Source organism: Simochromis diagramma, unplaced genomic scaffold, assembly GCF_900408965.1.
Source record: "Simochromis diagramma unplaced genomic scaffold, fSimDia1.1 OVJJ01000026.1, whole genome shotgun sequence".
Lineage (NCBI taxonomy): Eukaryota > Metazoa > Chordata > Actinopteri > Cichliformes > Cichlidae > Simochromis > Simochromis diagramma.
The window spans coordinates 9,173,958-9,192,078 of NW_024386985.1; the positions used below are offsets into that span (position 1 = coordinate 9,173,958).

At 40.9% G+C, this 18,121-nt stretch overlaps 2 protein-coding genes across 5 annotated transcripts; one reads left to right on the forward strand and one right to left on the reverse strand.

The window, feature by feature from the left end:
- Window positions 1-308: 308 nt before the first annotated feature.
- On the reverse strand, window positions 309-11,515 carry paics (phosphoribosylaminoimidazole carboxylase, phosphoribosylaminoimidazole succinocarboxamide synthetase). The gene is made up of 15 exons (XM_040040543.1): window positions 11,117-11,515; window positions 10,379-10,876; window positions 10,240-10,299; window positions 9,534-10,145; window positions 8,797-8,874; window positions 8,384-8,547; window positions 3,605-3,644; window positions 3,328-3,525; window positions 2,124-2,302; window positions 1,858-2,037; window positions 1,633-1,746; window positions 1,459-1,542; window positions 1,077-1,257; window positions 832-990; window positions 309-606 (listed from the first exon to the last, which is right to left on the reverse strand). The coding sequence occupies exons 1-15, from the start codon at window positions 11,484-11,486 to the stop codon at window positions 440-442; spliced, it is 3,084 nt and encodes a 1,027-aa protein (XP_039896477.1). The 5' UTR covers window positions 11,487-11,515; the 3' UTR covers window positions 309-439.
- ppat (phosphoribosyl pyrophosphate amidotransferase) lies at window positions 3,821-18,028 on the forward strand. Of its 4 annotated transcripts, none has more exons than XM_040040552.1 (11): window positions 3,821-4,429; window positions 11,943-12,009; window positions 12,327-12,533; window positions 14,648-14,760; window positions 14,854-14,999; window positions 15,214-15,289; window positions 15,984-16,135; window positions 16,219-16,346; window positions 16,444-16,665; window positions 17,591-17,711; window positions 17,794-18,028. In XM_040040552.1, exons 1-11 carry the CDS (start codon window positions 4,302-4,304, stop codon window positions 17,964-17,966), a joined length of 1,533 nt encoding a protein of 510 aa, XP_039896486.1. In that variant the 5' UTR covers window positions 3,821-4,301; the 3' UTR covers window positions 17,967-18,028. The 4 variants fall into 4 exon arrangements, with proteins under 4 accessions (XP_039896486.1, XP_039896488.1, XP_039896485.1 ...); XM_040040554.1 differs by having other exon boundaries at window positions 15,217-15,289; XM_040040551.1 differs by lacking the exon at window positions 3,821-4,429 and adding an exon at window positions 4,479-5,143.
- Window positions 18,029-18,121: the final 93 nt, after the last annotated feature.

The following is an 18,121-nucleotide window of genomic DNA, read 5'->3' on the forward strand; positions in this document are numbered from 1 at the left end:
TTTTCAACTTAAGACATCGTAGAACCTTCAACTCCATTTTTTTTTTTTTTAAAAAAAAATACATGCATACACTCACTCATATCTGTATGCATGCATGTATGTAGGTGAGCCAGTATGTATAATTTAGAACCTGGGTAATTATCTCAAAGCTCTGCACCTTTTTTTAAATCATTAAGGACATATGAAGTGCACTCATTACAACCTTGGAAAAACAAAAGTTTAAAGAAATCATGAAAACCTCCAAACTATCATGGGATTCATGAATATGAGTATATAAACTCATAAAAATGAGTCTTAAAGAAAGAAAATGCACAGAAATACATATAAGCTTTAATCATTTGCCTCTTAATGGAATGATATGTGTGACAAACAACTACATTTAATGGGTTTTAATAGTAAACAAAGACAGTGTGTTAAAGTGTGAAGCACGCTGGGCTCTTCAGAGGCTGCAGGCCTGTAACTTCTTGTCAGCCAGCTTGAGAGACACCCAGGTGTTGAGCATGGATGCCCTCAGTTTGCACCACACCAGGTGGTCACTCAACCCGAAGATCTGCGCTGCAAACTGGGCAGAAGCTTCTGGAGACAATACTGTGGAGCAGCCAAGACCTGCAGGACAAATAAAGTAGAGAAAGACTTGGTTACCATAAGGGGGAAAAAAATTAAAACCGTATGTATGATTCACACTGCACATGTATATATTGCTGCAGAAACGATGCACCCCCCCCCCCCTTCTTCTCCAACATGTTTGCACCGAGTAGGAGATCATCTGTATCTCATTGTACATCTGTATAGTGACAATAAAGGCATTCTATTCTAAAGAGCTCTTCTCACCACTTGGCATGCGGAGGGATGACCATACATCTTGCGATCCCCAGTCTGGAGTGAGAGGAGGGCAGTTGATAACAGGGTAAGCCGTGTTACCAGACATCACTGGGCCGAGGCCGTTACTTCTGCCAGCCACAGCCACGAATACAGTGGGTATCCCATCACCTGCAAAAAAGCATAGAGAAATTATCACATTATCAAGAATCCCTAGATCAGTTTAAAGATGGAATTATGTCAATATTAAAGCACACCTTCATATTCAGCCTTGATTCGGAGCGTCTCATCTGGACCCTTGTGTGCCGAGGTGACTCTGAGGACGCAGGGGATCCCGTAGGAGGTGCACGCCTTTCTTATCTTCTCACAATGGGCCATGTCTGAGGTGGAACCCATTAAAACCACCACCCTGCTGCTTGCCTGGGGCTTCAGCAGCAACTGTAGATGCACAGAAACCATTGAATCATCAGTTTATTTCAGTTTTTGACTGCTCAAAAGAAAAATTGTACTCATTTTTTCCTGAATTGCATAAAAAGCAGCTGCAGGCTTTTGTGACGTTAAACAATGTCTGTTGGTTAAGATATTCAAAGCAAAATACTCCTACAAGATAAAGAAGAATTTAGAGTTTGTTTGCTGTACCTTGACCCTTTCAGAGACCCACTCAAAATTCCTCTTCACCATCTGCATTGCCTCTGGGGTAACCTCCTTCAGGTCTCTGTACACCTACAAAGGGGAAGAAAAAAAAAAAAACAGTTTAAGGCTTGTATCTTTTTTTCCCCTCATATCAGCATGAAAATAAAGTCAATGCATGACCTGTTTATCTTTCTGCTGGCTCCGATCTCCAGCTGGCCAAAGCCTCCATGAATCATTATCAATCACGTCAGCGAGCACAATCTCTTGAGTTTTCACATTGACACCAAATTCAATCTATAAGCAAAGAAAAAAGTCCTTAGTTGTAGTTCTGCTGTAGGTACAGAAGAAAAGTGATTGCACCAAGATATGAAATTAACCAGCAGGGGGAGGTGCTGCACAGCCTACCTTCATGTCCACCAGGGTGCAGTTCTGAGTGGCCCAGGCCTTCTCCAGAATCTCAAAAATGGCCACAGTGCTGCGATTCATTATGTCCACCTCACACTGACCAATAGTGAGCCCAGACAGACAGAATTTGGCCTCCAGCAGCTGCTCCTCTGACCACTGAGGATCATTGTTGGCATCATCCTAAAAACAATCATTGATGAGTTTGCATGCAACACTCACAGACTGAAAATGCATCGAGAGAATCACTGCACGCCTGGAAGACTCACTTTAAAGAACATCTCCATCTTTAGAGGAGAAAAGCGGTAGCCCTCTTTGACTCCTGGATTCCTCTTGAGGAAAGATCCAGTCGCCACTCTGCGACATACCCACTCAATGGGTATCATCTCACAGTGCGCTGCAATGAACGCCGTGTCCGAGTGCTGCTTAACAAAAGCTGTCTTAATGCCTGGGGGGGGGAGGGTGGATGTTAGGGCAACCTCAAACTAATGGACAAATTTCAATATGTGCAACCATGTCAGATTAGAAAAACATAGATTTTATTTAATTTTTATACACTGGCACACAGATGGCTCTTCAAGTTACCATGATTTAAACCTATCTTTGATTAGGGTCAAGTGGATGGGATGTGGCTGGTTGGATCGGGTTAATTCTAAGTGGAAACACATCAAGTCACAAGGCAGCCATTACTACAGCTTGACTGACCTACACGTCACACACAAGATGGTTACAGTTAGCCAATTGCTTATAAATTAAAGTCATATGGAAAGTAATTTTGGGATCATGTAAATCTTGCATGCCCTTCACATTTAAGTATTTTTGCAAGATTGTCATTTCTGTTCAATTCCCCCCCCCATCCATCCATGAAACACAACATAAAATCCAGTTCTTAGTGGATTGTCATTCAGAGGGTTAAAAAAAAATAAGTCATTTTTAAAAAGTTGCAAAAATGAGAAGAGCCGAACTGCTTCCCATGTGTGGAAAACTGATTACCATGTACTTCTGAGATATTTAAATAAATCCAATGGCATTTCAGAAAAATCCTGCAAACTGAATAAGTGAGCCAGGGCTCTGACAAAGTGTGACAAACGTTTTATATTTTCTTAACATTTAAGCCCCCACATTAACTGAAACTGAAAAGATCAATGAGTCCAAAGTTTGTTTTTTTCCAGTAAACTCTACTGAATCAATTTACCTTTGATAGTTTGTTGCTCACAAAACCTTCTGCAGAAACAATGTGCCTAGATACTGGCCAAGTGTAAGGGACTTTTTTTATGGAGAGAAAAAAAAAAAAAAAAAAAAAAAAGAGAGCGCTGCAATAATTATACACATGCGCTTTAATGCGCCTACATTACCAAACATCGGTTCTCTCCATGTGGGAAAGTTGCTTCAGGGTGAGTTTGACAGAACTGCCTTAACCCACTCAGACTGCAGAATACTGTTCCCCCCTACAAACATTCAATAAGTCCTCACCAGACTCCTGCAGCAGCTGGAACACGCAGCTCGTAGTTTTGTTGGCAATGGCAGCTTTGCCCTCCATCTGATCTTTCCTCACGGCATTCCCAGCCGTGATCTGGTCTTTAGACTGGACTAGAACCAGTCCCGGCTGGTCCAAGAGCTCGAAAATCTGTTTTGTCTTGCCCTCATTGAGCTTTTGGCCGACTTTCAACTCTGAAAAAAAAAGAGGAAAAAGTTAAAACACGCACATCTAACTTAAGCGCTAACGTGTGTATTAAGGATCGTGCAGTACCTGGGGTGGATGCCATGGCGCTCGACGATCCTGAACAGTCCTGAAAGACAAATCACAAAACACGCCAGTTAACTTATTGAGAAGCAGAAGGTGTGCAGGCAGCCGGGGAGGGGAAGTGGGCCGTGTCATACTTGCGCCGGGAGCCAATCACAGTTCTCAACTCATCTAAACAACCAATCACAGCGGCGCATCTGTTACCACGTGAAAGGGAAGCGCTCAAACGTCAAGACAAGAAGTAAAAAAAAAAAAGAAAAAGAAGAAAACTTTTGGAGGTTTTTCTACCAAAGTTCATCCTTTTACTCTTTGATGAGAAGGTTGTCTTATCAAAAGCTCCAACAGGACTAAATAGTGTGTTTTTTGATCTAATCGATTAATTTGATTAGAATTATTCGTAAAATTCCACGTATTTCATTTAATTCGTTATGATTTTAGTTATGGCGGACCGGTTGTTAGGTTAAAACGTGTCTAGTCTGATTTAACTCTGTTACTCGTGATTTCATGCCCAATTCAGCAGTGTCAGCTGAGTTTGGTATGTTTTAACAAACCACGTTGTATCGCTGCAAGCACGTGTTTGGTCACGAACGCGTATCAGGCAAGCGCTCATACAAACACGCGCGCGCACGGTAATTGCTCACAGACAACTAGGCGCGAGACTAGACCGCAGTTTATACGAGAGGCATCGGCGACAGGCGAGCCCATGGAGTTCGAGGAGTCGGGTATTGGAGAGGAGTGCGGAGTCTTTGGGTGTGTCGCTGCGGGAGAGTGGCCCACACAGCTGGAGGTGGCTCAGGTCTTAACTTTGGGGTTGGTGGCGTTACAGCACAGGTAAGTAACGGAAAACCAGTTACTCCAAAATTGGTAACGACTGAAAAGTTACCACACTAGTTAATGACGTCCGAGCTTTGCATTTTAGATGAAATGTTTGGTATAAATTTGAATCTGACCCAAACTTGAGCAAGAAAAACAAAAATGCAAGATGTGAATTTTTGCAGAAAGCAACCTCATGCATCTACAGTATTGTGCAAAAATATTGACCCCCGTCCCCCCCATTTCTTTATATTTTGCAGAGAAATTAGAAAAAAACGGTAGCGACTTTTTAAATATGCACAGAAATAGGCTGTATAAGACAAAAACTGAGTTTTTACTACTCTAAAGAGCATCAAAGCAAATATTAGTATGACAACCTTTTATTCTTCAACACAACCTGAATTCTCTTATGGAAACTTTCTTGTAACTTCTGTAAGTAGCCTTCGACACTAGTTCTCCTGGCTTGTTGAAGGACATTCAGAGTTTGTCTTTGGATGTTTGTTTCCTTGTTCTGTTTTCCCTCAGTCTGTCAATTCTGCCATCCCACATTGCTTTAAAAATGTTGAGGCTGGGCTCTGGAGAGGCCAATCCATGACTGACCATGTTTCATTGTGTGTGTGTTCTTTCTGTCCAGGTATGCATTTCCTGCATTGGCAGTGTGTTTGGAATCACTCCTGTGCTGAAAAATGAGGCATCAATCAGATGCTTCCTCGCCATGCTAGATCAAAATTTGTCAGTATTTTTCTTTATTATAATTGAATCAGAGGCAATACAACCATGATAGAACCTCCACTGTGTTTTAAAGATGGCTCTCTATTTTACCTCTTGCTTTTTTTTGAACACACTGATGGCAGTTTGAACCGACAATTGAATATTAATTAATCACATCACTGTCGTCACAGATTTTTCAGTCCAGTTCTTGTGTTATTTGGCATACCTCAGCTTTTCCTCCATGCTCCCCCTCCTTAAGAATGACATCTTTACAGACACCCTCCCACTGACCACGATTTCTGATCGGGATTCAGTGAGCAGTACATGAAGCAGCTGAAGAACCAAATCCATCTCTTAGGTCCTTTGACAGCCCCCCCCCCCCACACACCCACACACACACTTTTTGTTCTTTGACATGGGTCAAACATTTGAAAAATGAAAAACATGAAGAGTTAAAAATGCTCAGTGACAAGGTCTACACTGAAAAGGAGTGAAAGAGCAGCCAATGTCTAGTGAAAACTATAAAAAAAAACTTATGTATGTGTAAATACATTGCTAAGGCAAGAATAAAAGTGAGCTTTGCATATTTCCTAAGGTTTAGCTATATAAATGTACATGTGCATAAGTTTGGGTTCAACACTGTGGACAACAAAAAAAAAATCACTTTGTATAAAACCAAAAAACATATGTATGAATTAGTTGTTCCAGTATTGGAGAGTACTCAGCCATTTGATTGCTATACTATAATTTGACTGTATTTAATCCCTAATGTTTTGTAATAATTCTTGCAGTGTTATTGGTTTTCAAAATGGAACATTCCCTTAGCTATCTATATTAGAAGGACATGTTATTCTTAGAGGATCCCAGGCAAGGATTGCTGTGTTAAGTGTAAAGAGCCACAGCCGCAGCCACACCATGGTTCTCTACAATGTTCTGGCAACCAAGCACTCAACTCTTTCTGAGTGGGCATTGGATTACTTCATATAAAAGCACCAAATATGCCACATGCTTCTTTGCACACTAACTTTCTTTTTGGGATAACCAGCTTTTTTGGTGGTTATGACAAAGTGCTATATATTTCTGAATGCAGCCAGGTCATCCACTTGCTCAGCGCAGTAAAGTACCTTCCCGATTCAGAGGAGGTGAATGTTATAATAAACAACAACCTTAAACTCTGCTGCAAAACCTGTATTTCTACAGGTTCTGTCCTGTGACTGATTGGGTAGTAAAGCCTGAACACGGGTAGGACAATTTCTGGATATTTATCTACCACAGAATCAATTTTTTCAATAAGCAGGGTTTTTTCCAGTTTCTACAGTGTCAGTAGACCATTTTGCTGAAATGCTTTGCAAGCTGTGCGAAAAACATCAATCACTTACTTGGGTGGTTGCCTGATTTGTGGCACTGTGATCTACCACAATGGTAGATGCCTTCTCAAAAAGGCTTTGGAAAGCATCATTAGTTTTGCCTTTTTTGCCTCAGTGTGGGACTCAACAGACAGCCTGCATACCAGAGTTGGTTTGTGACGTTCTTTGGAGAGAAATATTGAGACATTGTAGCTCTCCAAACTGATCTCCTGCGTCCTGACAGTTCGTTCTACATCATAGGACTGGCATAATTCAGGCTGTGTCTTTAGCCATTTTTGAAAGGCTGTCTTACCTTCTGCCTTGTGTTTAAGAAGTTGGCACAGGTTTCTGATATTACCAAGCATGACCTCTTGAAGCTCAATGTTCTTGAGCTAAATACTTGAAGCATACATTCTTAAGCAATGAAGGCCTTGCTTTCTTCTGTTCTTCTTGAGCACACACTGAGAAAAAGACTACTCAATAGCTTTTCTCTTTTTTCTTTTTTGTACAATTTTTGAGTCTACACTTTTAAAAGCCAGATTTGATTTCCTAGCAGGTAGCAATTTTTTGTTTTCTCATCGACTCTGGTACAGTGGAAATGCAAAACACCTTTTAAAGTGTCACTGTAGTTAGCAACATTTTATCAAGCAGCTTTTCTGAAAACATATCATATGATTGCCACATTCTTGGTTCTGATGAAATATTCGATACAGTTGTTGAGACCATGCTAGTTTTAAGTTACTGAGTTGAAGGCAACTGGATTTCTTTTTTGGTTCATGAAGCTGTCCCACATAGAATTCACACTTAGGTCTTGTGACCGAAATAACCCATCCATTTAGTCACATGTCAGCTCAACTGATGTGACCCTTAACGACTTGCATAAAAACCGGGTGGGTCAACGATCCTCAGGACACCCTCCAAGGGGACAACCCCACTAAGGGTTAAAATACTTGGGACAGTTTTTGGAACTGAAAAAGCTTCACACATGAGAGGTGAAATGTCTTCAAGAACCAAAAAGCCTGGTTTCCTTCATCTAGCTTGCAATTTAATATATCATTCTTTTTCTCCCAATTTCATTGAATTTAGAAAGCCAACCCGACAACCTCCGGTTAGCAGATTGGACAGCGCAGAAGAGCTAGCTCATCAGGACAGGGCTGTTTACACCTACAGGCCAGTGGCCACTCTTTCAGTGACGATGTGCACATCCTGGTTTGAGTGGCGAGCCGTTATGTGAAAAGGGGATGACATCTTTGAACTATTGTTCATCATCTTAGAGTGATGTGATTGCAGCCAATTCCTAACACTGTCTAAATGGTACTCATGCTACCAATGGTCATGACAGTTTGCATACTAACGACCATGGAACTGAATTTGTGGCTCATTGTTAGTAAATGGTGCTGGTTTCGGTTGTTATGCAGCTATACCGCTCAAGTACTGTACTGTAAAGTTGTGGAAAACTGCAGTCAGTCGATACTGAAGAAGTCACCTGGATAAGCGATGAAACATTTCCATTGAAAATGCTGTGACCAGATGAAGAAAATCAACTTTCTGGGATTTTCTGACATGGATTAGTGAATAACCCTTAAGACATAACAGTTTTCATTCATAAAAGCATAGAGCTGCAGCTTTTTTTTTCTTCTTTTTTTTTTATGATATATGCATTAATCAGTTCACCTTTGTTTTTGCAATCTGAAACAATCTAAAACCTAAACATGTTCAAGTTTGCAATCATAATTTTAATGTTCGGCATTTTTATTTAAAAAATGATTAACTGAGTATCACAATGGTCGCCAAATAATCTGTCACTCGATTAATCAAGTAGTTGGGGTAGCTTTTAAAAAGTTGCCACAACAGCTTTTATTATTTCAAAAATATCTCAGTTTTGTAATGGTCACATGAGATCAGTATATGTTACCTGTAATTCTGGCGACGGCGACGGAGCAGGGGTGGCCATTGAACAGACTGAGTTGATCTTTATTATTGGAATATGGTCCGTTTCTTCTTTACACTGGCTGTGGAGTCTTTCAGCAACGAGAGGCCCAATGTTCAGCTTTTTTAGTGGTGTGTGCAGTCCAGGGTCTGGAAATAAGAAGGACAAAGGTTTACATTAACCTACTTTTTAAGTACTACTAGTGTAACATGTTAGCTCCTAGTAGGGTTATGCGAGTTGTGCATTTTATTAGAAGTCATGACCATATCCTTATCCATAATTTAATTATGAAGCGCCATGGCACATCATGGGACTTAGCCAGAAATTACAAAAGCTTCAGTCAATTATGGATGTCACGTGACATTAAAAGGGATTACAGAAGGAGACATATTTCAGACCTTCATCCACAGCTTTCCTCTTGATTCTTCTGTGTGTTGAAGTAGTATCCTCTCTTTCCACCACACTCTCAGAAGCACCTGCAAAAATATAATATTAAAGGTAGTTACAAAAATACAAATATGCATTTTTTGCTACAAAAGAAAAGAATTGTCTTGGTACTAAACATAGTAAGACTGGCTTAAGACCACCTCGGGACTCCTTTTTAAATAAAATCTTTAAACTATAATAATAATATATTTTATATGTATATAATAATATATTTTAAAACCAAGTTGGACCAGGTTGTGTACTAATTGGAAAGTTGTTGGTTTGATGTCCGACTTCTCTGGACTGAAGTATCCTTGGGCAAGATAATGAACCTAAAGTTCAGCTGATGCATTGATTGATTTCTCATGAAGTGGTTAGAAATCTGCATTTTCTATCACATTTGGTAACAGATTCAGTGCCTTGACTTTGCTGGGGCTAATCTTGCATACATGTGTCATAAACCAAGAAAAGTCTGTTGTGAGCCAGGGAGAACCCTGAACTAAATGTCATCGGTTTGTTTTGTGTATGGGAAATATATTAAGACATAATGTAAAAAAAACAAAAAAAAAAAACATTTGTTTTTGGCTGTCCAAGATGGTCCTGCTTGATTATCTTACTCATGGTAACTGACCACTGAAAGCATTATGTAATCTTTTTCATCTAATTCATGCTGATAATAATGATGATGATGATTAAATGATCAGCTCACTCATCAACATGTGTTCTTGATCCAGATAATGCTCCTTAATTTTATGTCGCTTTGGCTCATAAGCATTTGATGTAGCCTCGATGGTTACTGATAAGTCCGAATCAGAGGTGCAGGTTTTGTCCTCCAAGGCTCCCTCCACAGCTCTCCTCGTGTTTGTCAACTTGCCGTCCACGTGATTTTTCTCATCACAGTTGTCAGATGTAGTAAGTCCGCCTGAATCTGCAGACTCGGCTGCTCCTGTGTCTCGCAGAGAGTCATTAGCCGTGCGATTCATAATGGAGTCCACTTCCTCATAGAACCTCATGAGGCGTCTCGGGTCAGCTTCATCAGTCTTGCCCCTTTGAAGGGACCTGTAGAGGTACTTGAGGTTCTTGTACTTTGTGTGGCACTGTTTCCAGTCACGTTCAATGCCTTGTTGCATTAACCTGTTCGAGATCTGGACAAAGATGTCCCTCTTTCTGGTTGAGCTCTCCAGCTGCCTGCGTATGCGCTCATCCGACCAGACTTGGATCAGGGCTCGCACCTCTTGGTCGCTCCAGTTTCGACCCGTGTCCGACACTGTGACTACTTGGAACTGGTCAGAGCTGGAGTCTGTGTGTGCTAGATGGGCGTCTGGGATAAAAGAAGAACAGATACGGAAGGAAAAGTTTAATCATGCTGCTTAAACTCCACGGTTGATTTGGCAGATTTTTCTTTTTCGGCATACCTGCACTTCTCCATTTTACTTCCATTTCTCCATCCATGTCGTAATCGTCACTGTTGTCATCTTAAATGATAAATACATAAGAAAATTATTTTCACGAAGTCTTGAATCTAAAACAACTGCTTGCAAACTTGATGCTTACCATCATCAATTTCGATGACCACCTCACTCTCAGAGCCCGTTATCTGCCCTGTGTGGCCTGCTGCTGTTTGTAGCCTCCCTGCTTCCATTTCACCATCATACAGTCTCTTCTGCATTTCCCTGGTCCCATTTTCCAGTCCTTTGTCCAGTAGAATGGCCTCCACTTCATCAAAAAACTTCATGTATTTCCCCGGGCTTCCTGCACTGCTGCCTCCCGCAGCGTGTGCACTTTTCGCAGTCTTATAGTCATATTTCAAATTCTTGTATTTTGTACGGCATTGTTTCCAGTTCCGTATCACCCCAAAGTTTCTCTGCATTTGACGAGCCATCTCTTGGAATATGGATTTGTTGCGCAGCGTGCATTTCAAACGTTCCCGAATGTTGCGGTCAGCCCAGACGCACAGCAGCGCTCTAACCTCGTCATCCGTCCAGTGGCGGCCTCCCTCTTCAGCCACATTAGTAGAGTAAGAAACAGCTGAATGAAATCGAGTCTTCATTCCTGTGCACACATGAAAACATTGTAAATTTTGGCTAAATGTTGATTTGGAAAAAACCCAAAGAAGAACAAGATGACTTTTATGTAAGTGTTTGAATTACTTTTTAGCACAAGCAAGCTAAGAATAGTTTTAACTGGCGTGTCTGTTTATCCTTGGATGCCAGTTTTTGTTTTTGTTTTTTCCCAAGGTGGAAAAAGTCATGTTGTTATCATCAATAGTACAGTGGTGTTGAACATGTTTACCTTCCTGGACTGGGTAGATTCTTCTTTGATTATCCACATCTTCTTCCTCCCATGGCCTTTCAAGCGGCCTTTCTTCCACTCCTTGGCTGTAGTTTGCCGATGTGCCTGCGTCAGCCTTCCTGCTCTGAAGTCTCATGCTTCTGCATTTGGCCTGACACTCCCTCCAGCTGCGCACAACACTGAGCCTCCTCAGACGCTCTGAAATCACCTCAAATGTGCTTCTGCTCTCTACTACGTGCTGAGCTCCAACCTGGTCCCACACTGAGAGTAGAGCCAGCACTTCTGCTTCCCCCCACTGCCTCTCCACTGAGCCTTTTTCCTCCCCCACCTCACTATCACCTCCTCTTTGTCTCTCTGCTCCTCTCTCCATGTTTGAGCTGACCTGGAAACGCTTTCTTTTCCCCCAGCCTGTCTGTCTCTGCTGCCCGGTTCCCTAGGCAACCAGGCGGTTAAGCCTGAAAGCAACGCCTTCATGCTGAAAAGCAGCCTCACCACTGGCTTAAGCTGTGTGCTGAGGGGGCGGGACTAAGTGTAATCTGAGAAGCAGCTTGGTAATGGATTGAAACTGCAGCAAGGCGACTCTCCATATATGGCAGCCTCACCGCAGGGAAGCAAATCTGCTTTTTCCTTTTTTGGGGGGGATTTTGTTTCTGCTCCATTTGGCCCTCGTTAAACCAGTTTTGATTTGCCTCAAGGCAACCGTAACTGACTCAAGTTTATTCTTGCAGAGAAGAAACAGAAATCATTCATGCAAAAAAACACACTTCCCACTAATACATGAAAATTTACACTGTAATTGTGTGTGTGTGTGTGTCTCTCTACTCAGGGGACAGGAAAGTGCTGGGATTGTCACAAGTAATGGAGCCAGTCCACCCACGTACACAGCACACAAGGTAACACTGAATCATGATCAGAAGCTTCTTATATGATAAAACAGAAGCACAGTTTAACCCAGCATCTCAAAAACAGACCCAGGACGTATTTGGGTTGCGTCCTGAATATATTTCCATTTGGCACAGTTGCATCAAAACAACCCAGCTGGTCAGAATCACACTGAGCACTTTAATGTTTGGCCTTTACAGACATGTTTTAAAGCCTTCAGACATCCTCATTGTTTGCTGATTTTCTGCTTTTTAACATCACTTTTGTTTATTTTAAAATATTTTTGTGCAAGTTAAAACCTTCACAGAGCAATGTTGTCATTTTATAGGGAATGGGATTAGTGAGCACCGCTTTTTCACCAGAGGCTCTCACTAAACTGCGCTATGGTAACCTCGGCATTTGCCACACACGCTATTCAACCACTGGGATCTCAGAGCTGCAGAACTGCCAGCCCTTTGTGGTGGATACACTGCATGGCAAGATTGCTGTAGCACACAATGGAGAGCTGGTTAATGCCCATGCCCTGCGGAAAAAGGTGAGGAGGGGGCTCTGCTTGTCCACACTGAATGTTGCGCATATCAATGTGACATAAAAATAATGAACTGAACACACACAGACACAGATTTTCTTTCTGCTGAAATATTTATTTGCTATATCCAATCTTAACGAAGGTTATGGGCTGGATGTCAACACTTTCACATACCAGAGCTGCATCCATCATCCAGTCAAAGGATTTGTTTGACTATTAAGTGTTTTGCGCTCTCAAAAGAATTTGTATCTGCAGTTAATGCTCGCATTAATGAGATAAAAAAAGGAATAGCTTTTTAAAATGTATATCTCTTAAGAACATTTCAGGCTGAAAATCTAAAAACAAAACCCAAAAAAACCCCAATCTATAAAATGTAAGCTATATTAAACTGATTTTGCCCCAGGGTGGCTGTGGCTACAACGTAGCTTGCCATCACCAGTGTGTGAATGTGTGTGTGTGAATGGGTGGATGACTGGTTGTGTAAAGCGCTTTTGGGTCCTTAGGGACTAGTAAAGCGCTATACAAATACAGGCCATTTACCATAATTTAACAAATGTGTTCCCATCCTGTCTTTTTCTCACCTTTCTCAGCAACCTCTCTTCCAATCTGAGGCTAAAATACACAGGAAGTTTTGATTATATTTATGAGACTGTGCACTGAGTGAGAATTCCACACATGATTTTGCCATAAAAAATCAGTACCAAATCATTAACTGCTCTCTTAAACTTCACTCCAAATTTCAAAAGTCTGAACGCTCAAACAGGCTTTTTGAAGTTCTGCCATCACTCTGATGGTTCAGTAAATCGATTACATTTACCTTGTCAAAGGTGATTTGAGACACTTACTCATGCTGGTTGTATAAGTGGATCTTGAGAAAGCTGTATTACCATAATCTGCTCGTTCGACACTGCCATTTCTATGATTATGCTTTCATACAAACCTGCACATTCACTGAGTGCATATTTATAACTGTCCTCTCTTTTTTTTTTTTTCTTTTTTTTTTTTCTTTAAAGGAATCTTATGACAATCCATGCACTTTATATTATATATCTAGTCGACCAATTACGATGAATTGATAAGAATTTTTTTTTAACGCAGACCTTGTCAGCTGGATTTGGTTTTTTAACCAATTATACATAACTAACCTTTCAGAAGGAAATTTAAAGATTTACATCAAATAAGTCCTATTCTTTAGGTAAATTTAGACTGCCTCCCCTTTTTCCTAACAAGAAGTCAGTATCTCTATTCATAAGTGGCACTGAAACATGCTCAGTCCAGCTGGATCACATCAACGTCCCTTCTCGAGTGCACTTTGTGATCACTAACAAAAATCTGTGTGTCATGTATATGTGTTGTTTTTTCTTTTTTTTCTTTTTTTTTAAGACAAGCCAGACCTTTATATGGAATATACTACCTATTGAACTGGACGGTGAAATAGATCATCAATAGACCAATGGATTAACTTCATACTCTTAGTTGTCCTTTATGCTCAGCAGCCATCTTGGAAACTGCTTCAGGTGATTATGTGGACAATTATTTTAAAGTGATTTAGTTGATAACATTCAGTTGGCAAGTAAAGGTCACTGTTTCATTTCCAGCCAGAGACACAAATCCTCTTTGTGCATCAAGAAAGTCAGCCGGTATAAATCTCTGCCAACTTAAACATGTGCCAACCTCTTGTGACAAGCCAGAATCTTAAAGTAGCTTTATCTGATCTGAAAAACCCATAAATTTCATTTTGATGGCCGCTGAGACGTAAAAGCAGGACTGATTTAGAAATAAAATGTAAAAAACACAAAACGCTTTTCTCCAGAGTCCTGACTCACATTATAGATGCAATAATTGAAGGAAAAACAATAAGTAGACTTATGTATATCTTTGTGTCATTATATAGCAGCTGTGCCTGAGTGCAGTTAAAACTATCATGAACATCAGGCGAGCCTAGACGTCAGTGCAACAACATGATTGGCCTGTGTCTCTTTCCCAGCGTGGCTGTTGAGTGGCTCTTTGAGGGCAGGGGTGTGACAACCATTTCCATTATAAAATTTTCCAAAGACTGCTATTCCACAGAAAATAACATTATTCCATAATTAATCAGTCACTATAAATGTGCCTTGTAGGTGATGCGCCATGGTGTCGGCCTCTCCACCAGCTCAGACAGCGAGCTCATCACCCAGCTGCTGGCACTGACTCCACCTATGGAGGAGCTAGACTCACCTGACTGGGTTGCCAGGTGACTGTTGTGACCTAATGATACATAAGCATAAATATTTTTGCTTTACATTACTTTAATACTGTTTTTATTTGTTTATTTTTTTTGTTGTAGAATTAAAAACCTCATGACTGAAACGCCAACATCATACTCACTGCTGGTCATGTTCAAAGATGTAATCTACGCAGTGCGTGACCCTTATGGAAATAGGCCACTGTGCATTGGGCAGCTCGTTCCCATCTCTAAACTGCACAATCCAGGTATCTACACAGTTGTTGCATGTGACCGTTGCATCAGAATTAGTGCAACTGCAGAACACAGGCATGTTTGCTCTCAAAAGACTAGCTTTACTGATAAAAAGGACGCCTCACGAGAGGTCAATGGTTGCAGCAGAGCTTTTGGCCCTTTTGATTTTGTCAGAGGTCAGATGTGTAAGCTGGTGAATGATTAACTTGATTCTTGTTTTTTTTTAAGCAGGCGCTCAAGAGGAAGACACTGAGGGGTGGGTTGTGTCATCAGAGTCGTGCAGCTTCCAGTCGATTGGTGCCAAGTAAGCATTTGTTACCTTTGCAAAAGTATTCTTTAGTATAACAGGAACCGTAATGCCAGGTGTAAATCATTTTTATAACCTTATTTTTTTTTATTTTTCTTTCTTTCCCAAAGGTTTCATATCATTTGCCTTAGGCCACGAGTACTTTTTTTTTTTTTTTTTTTTTTTTTTTTTTCTTTTTTGGCGCTTTTTTTTTTTTTTTTTTTTTTTTTCCTCCCCATAAAGATGGCTTTCGATAACATTCCTGTAACCTAAATGACAAGTTTTGACTAAGGCTGTCAGTGTTAATCGCGTTAAAATGACGTTGACGGCAAAACCGCGTTAACGCAGCATATCTCCGTTAACGACTAACACGATTAATGCCGACAGCCCTAGTTTTGACACCTTAGTATATTCTAGTAAAGACGTGATTCAATGACCATCGTAATAGTTCTGGTGTTTCCCAGCGGTAACAACATAGCTTTTGATGCACACCCATTGCTGTTCAGTTCCGGGTCGCTGCTCGTGCGGCCAGCTACCTAGCCTGACCTGTCTCCCCAATGTGATGTTTGTGTATTTTATGTACGGTCGGCAAGGTCAGTCTCTTAATTGCCCCTTGGGGATAAATTCTTCTGAATCTGAATGCATGAACAGTGAAATGGTGTTCCTTGAGGCCATCCGTTCATTGTACTTTTTTGTCGTTATTGATTAACAGGTACTACAGAGAGGTCTTGCCAGGAGAGATAGTCCAGATATCCAGACATGGTGTCAAATCTCTGAGTGTTGTGCCCCGACCTGAGGGAGACCTCCCAGCCTTCTGCATTTTTGAATATGTTTATTTTGCCAGACCAGACTCTATTTTCGAAGGTATGCATATTTATTATGGGTAACACACTTACTGATTACTCATTTCTTAAATGTATAAATACTGAAATATCAATGTACTACAGGGCAGATGGTCTATACTGCCAGACAGCGATGTGGGCGGCAGTTGGCCATCGAGTCTCCAACTGATGCAGACGTTGTCAGCACTGTGCCAGAGTCTGCAACCCCTGCTGCTCTGGGCTACGCTGAGCAGGTCTGTCTACAGTGTGTCTGCTCCACCTCAGCAATCTTATAATATACCAGGGTGGACTTACAGTCTCACTAGTTTTTCTTCTGTCTTCTTCTCACAGTCTGGTCTTCCATACATTGAGGTTCTGTGTAAAAACCGCTATGTTGGAAGAACTTTTATCCAGCCAAACACCCGCTTGAGGCAGCTAGGAGTGGCCAAGAAGTTTGGAGCACTGACGGACAACTTTGCTGGGAAACGAGTGGTGCTCATTGATGACTCCATCGTCAGAGGCAACACAATTTCCCCTATTATCAAGCTGCTGAAGGAAGCGGGTGCCAAAGAGGTTCGTTTAATAGTGTTTGGCAATAGTTGTTGATATAGCACACACAACATTTTGGCAGAGTGGCTCAGAAACTGGTTGGTTTGGATTGTCTGATAATTCAGACTGTAAGTAGACTAGAAGCACAGGAAAGTAACATAAAACTGGAGGTTTTTTTTTGTTGTTGTTTTTTTAATGGCAGTAAGTGGAATAAGTGAGAAAAGCCCATGTGTTTGTCACATTGCGTACTATACTTACATCAGGGGTACATAGAAAATATTAGGCTCATTAACTGTCAACTCAAAAAAGTGGGCGTACCACAAGAGCAGTCTGAGACTGTATTTCCAATAAGACAGAAAATTCCCTCCGCACTATGCATGAATTAAAACCCCAAATCCAGGATATCTGGATCCAAATTTTGGGGGTATTTTCTTGAACATCCCAGTTATTTCATTGATACGTGTTTATTTTGGAATATCTAATCTTGTAATACTAAAGATAGGAAGTGATCAACTTTTGGATTTTTTTAAAAAGTTGGGCCAAGCCCCACGTCTGGTAAACCATTTTTATGAAAAATCTGTCCCTAATCAGATTTATGGCATGAGTAACATACTCTCATTCATCATTTTTGGGCCTACTAGTCAATCTGATCTGAACCGTAATTCACATTTTAACCAAACATTCATACAGCACTTTATTGTCTCTTCTTCTATACACATCAAGTGCTTGATGTGTATAGAAGAAGAGATAAATGCTACATTTTTGCCACATTTAGTAAAGGTAAATAATCATTGTCACCTGAATTAACAGAAGATACGTTTTGTTTTGTTATTTCTGACCATTTGAAGAACAAATATTGGTCCTGAAAAGGGGACCTAACTGTGTGTGACCAGAATATAGTCACACACTAACTTTGTGTTTATAGTAACCTAATTATTCTTCTGGACAGGTCCACATCAGAGTGGCTTCTCCACCAATCAGGTTCCCTTGCTACATGGGCATCAACATCCCAACCAAGGAGGAGCTCATTGCCAACAAGCCGGAGTTTCAGGACATTGCTGGTTATATTGGTATTTAAAAATGCACATCTACCATTCATTTCTTTGCCTGGTCAGAACAAAAGCTTGTGTTTAATGCTAACGCTGTTTACAGGTGCTGACAGTGTTAAATATCTGACTGTGGAGGGCCTCGTATCTGCTGTCCAGGAGGGTATTGCTTTCCATATTGAAAAGGACAAAATTAATTCCAATAACAAGTCCAACAGGAAAGTGGGCCACTGCACTGCCTGTCTGACTGGGAAATATCCAGTGGAGCTGGAGTGGTAACTGCTGCACCAACAGTAGCACTGTGGATGGTGCTGCAAACTTTAAATAAAAAAACAACCCTGTTCTACATATGGTTTATTTCAACATTGCCAGCCAGAACACTAAGATGTTGCACAACTACAGAAGGTTACTTTATTCAGAACCTCAGGAAGCTA